General features: G+C 37.6%; 1 protein-coding gene across 1 annotated transcript in view; it reads left to right on the forward strand.

Annotated features, from left to right (window-relative positions):
- The window catches only part of LOC101847061 (integrator complex subunit 9), a gene marked incomplete in the record, with an annotated part of 42,958 nt that overhangs the window by 3,219 nt on the left and 38,405 nt on the right, over positions 1-1,334 (forward strand). The window contains 1 exon segment of the mRNA XM_013086718.2: positions 621-690. Within this exon segment, the coding sequence (XP_012942172.1) occupies positions 621-690 (70 nt within the window).

Below are 1,334 nucleotides of genomic sequence, written 5' to 3' on the forward strand. Positions count from 1 at the left end.
CTGGTTTCAGAGGTAAAATTAGCGAGAAAATGGCCCTCAAAGTTGAGTTATTCCCTTAGCTTGAGAGTCTGTGGAAACTGAAAATGTACATCTTTTAAGCTTTTAATCAACTTTTTTCTGTAAAATCCACACAGAAATGTGTTCTTTTATTTGGAAATGAAAGGTTTTGAGCCAAAACAACAAAAATTGGATAATAATTCCCAAACCTGCAGAAAAATTTCAGTTTAAAATTTTCATTATTTTGACGAGCGCCTGATTTCACCACGCTGCTTCACATATGGTTGCACTGTATCTAGTTGGTTATAATTTGTCATTATAAAGCGTATAATACATGACTTATCTTTCTTCTTGGACTTTCTTGAAGCAGCGTAGAAAATAAAAAAACTTTTTAGGATATTTTCTCATAGTAAATTTGGAGGTTGTCAGTTTTCAAAATTTTCAAAAATCTTCCCCCATCCCATCTGTTTGTTTGGGGGGGTTTTCTGTTTGAAATCTTATAAAAGACATTGACCCCACTAAAAAGTAGAAAATAAGAAACACGGCCTCAAACTTTCTAGACCTTTTTGGCAGATAGTTCTTTTTTCTTACCCAACAATGTACTTTTTCTTCCTGTAACTTAGATTTCAAGTGTCCAAAGCCAGGAGCTGGGCCCAAGGTGGAGACCGAAGGACACGAGTGCCTGATGACATAGTGAGTTTGTCTCTTTGATTTTCTGAAACATTCAGTGCTGGCCATGAGTCAACAAGAGGATGAAAATTTCAACTTGTCTGGTTCATATGTCATTCAAAATGGAGTGGAGCTGTCGTTTCTAATTAGACTATTGTACTAAAAGCTGATGTTCATTTAAATTTCAAATTTCTGTTAGCTCACAGTAGCTTTTTAGATTTACCAATATCTATGAAAGGATATGTGTATGGTTAAGTTTATTTTAAAATTATCCGTTTTGTTATGTATGTACCCCTCCCACATTCTCACTGCTCATTTTTCATTTTAGTTTTATTCATGAGTACGCTCGCACGTCAACTCATAACTCAGTATAGCTCAAAGACGCATAAGGTGAATTTTTTTAACAAATTAACTTAGGCTCTACTGGCGTCTGTGGTGTAGTGGCCAGGTGCTTTGCCCTCGCATGCAGAAGACCCCATTTGGATTCCTGAATGGAGATAATTTTTATCGAGTATCTTGGTCCTACAGTTAGTCTGCTTGGGTGTTGTATCCTTCTCAGCCCGTGTTGGTCCTGACAGGCAGGGTCGAAAGCCCTCCTCCTTTATGTGTCGTGACGCTGTGGAATCAGGCACTCGTCAAATTTTGGGCATGTGGCGTTACTAGTATCA

The sequence above is a fragment of the Aplysia californica genome, unplaced genomic scaffold, assembly GCF_000002075.1.
Source record: "Aplysia californica isolate F4 #8 unplaced genomic scaffold, AplCal3.0 scaffold00495, whole genome shotgun sequence".
Lineage (NCBI taxonomy): Eukaryota > Metazoa > Mollusca > Gastropoda > Aplysiida > Aplysiidae > Aplysia > Aplysia californica.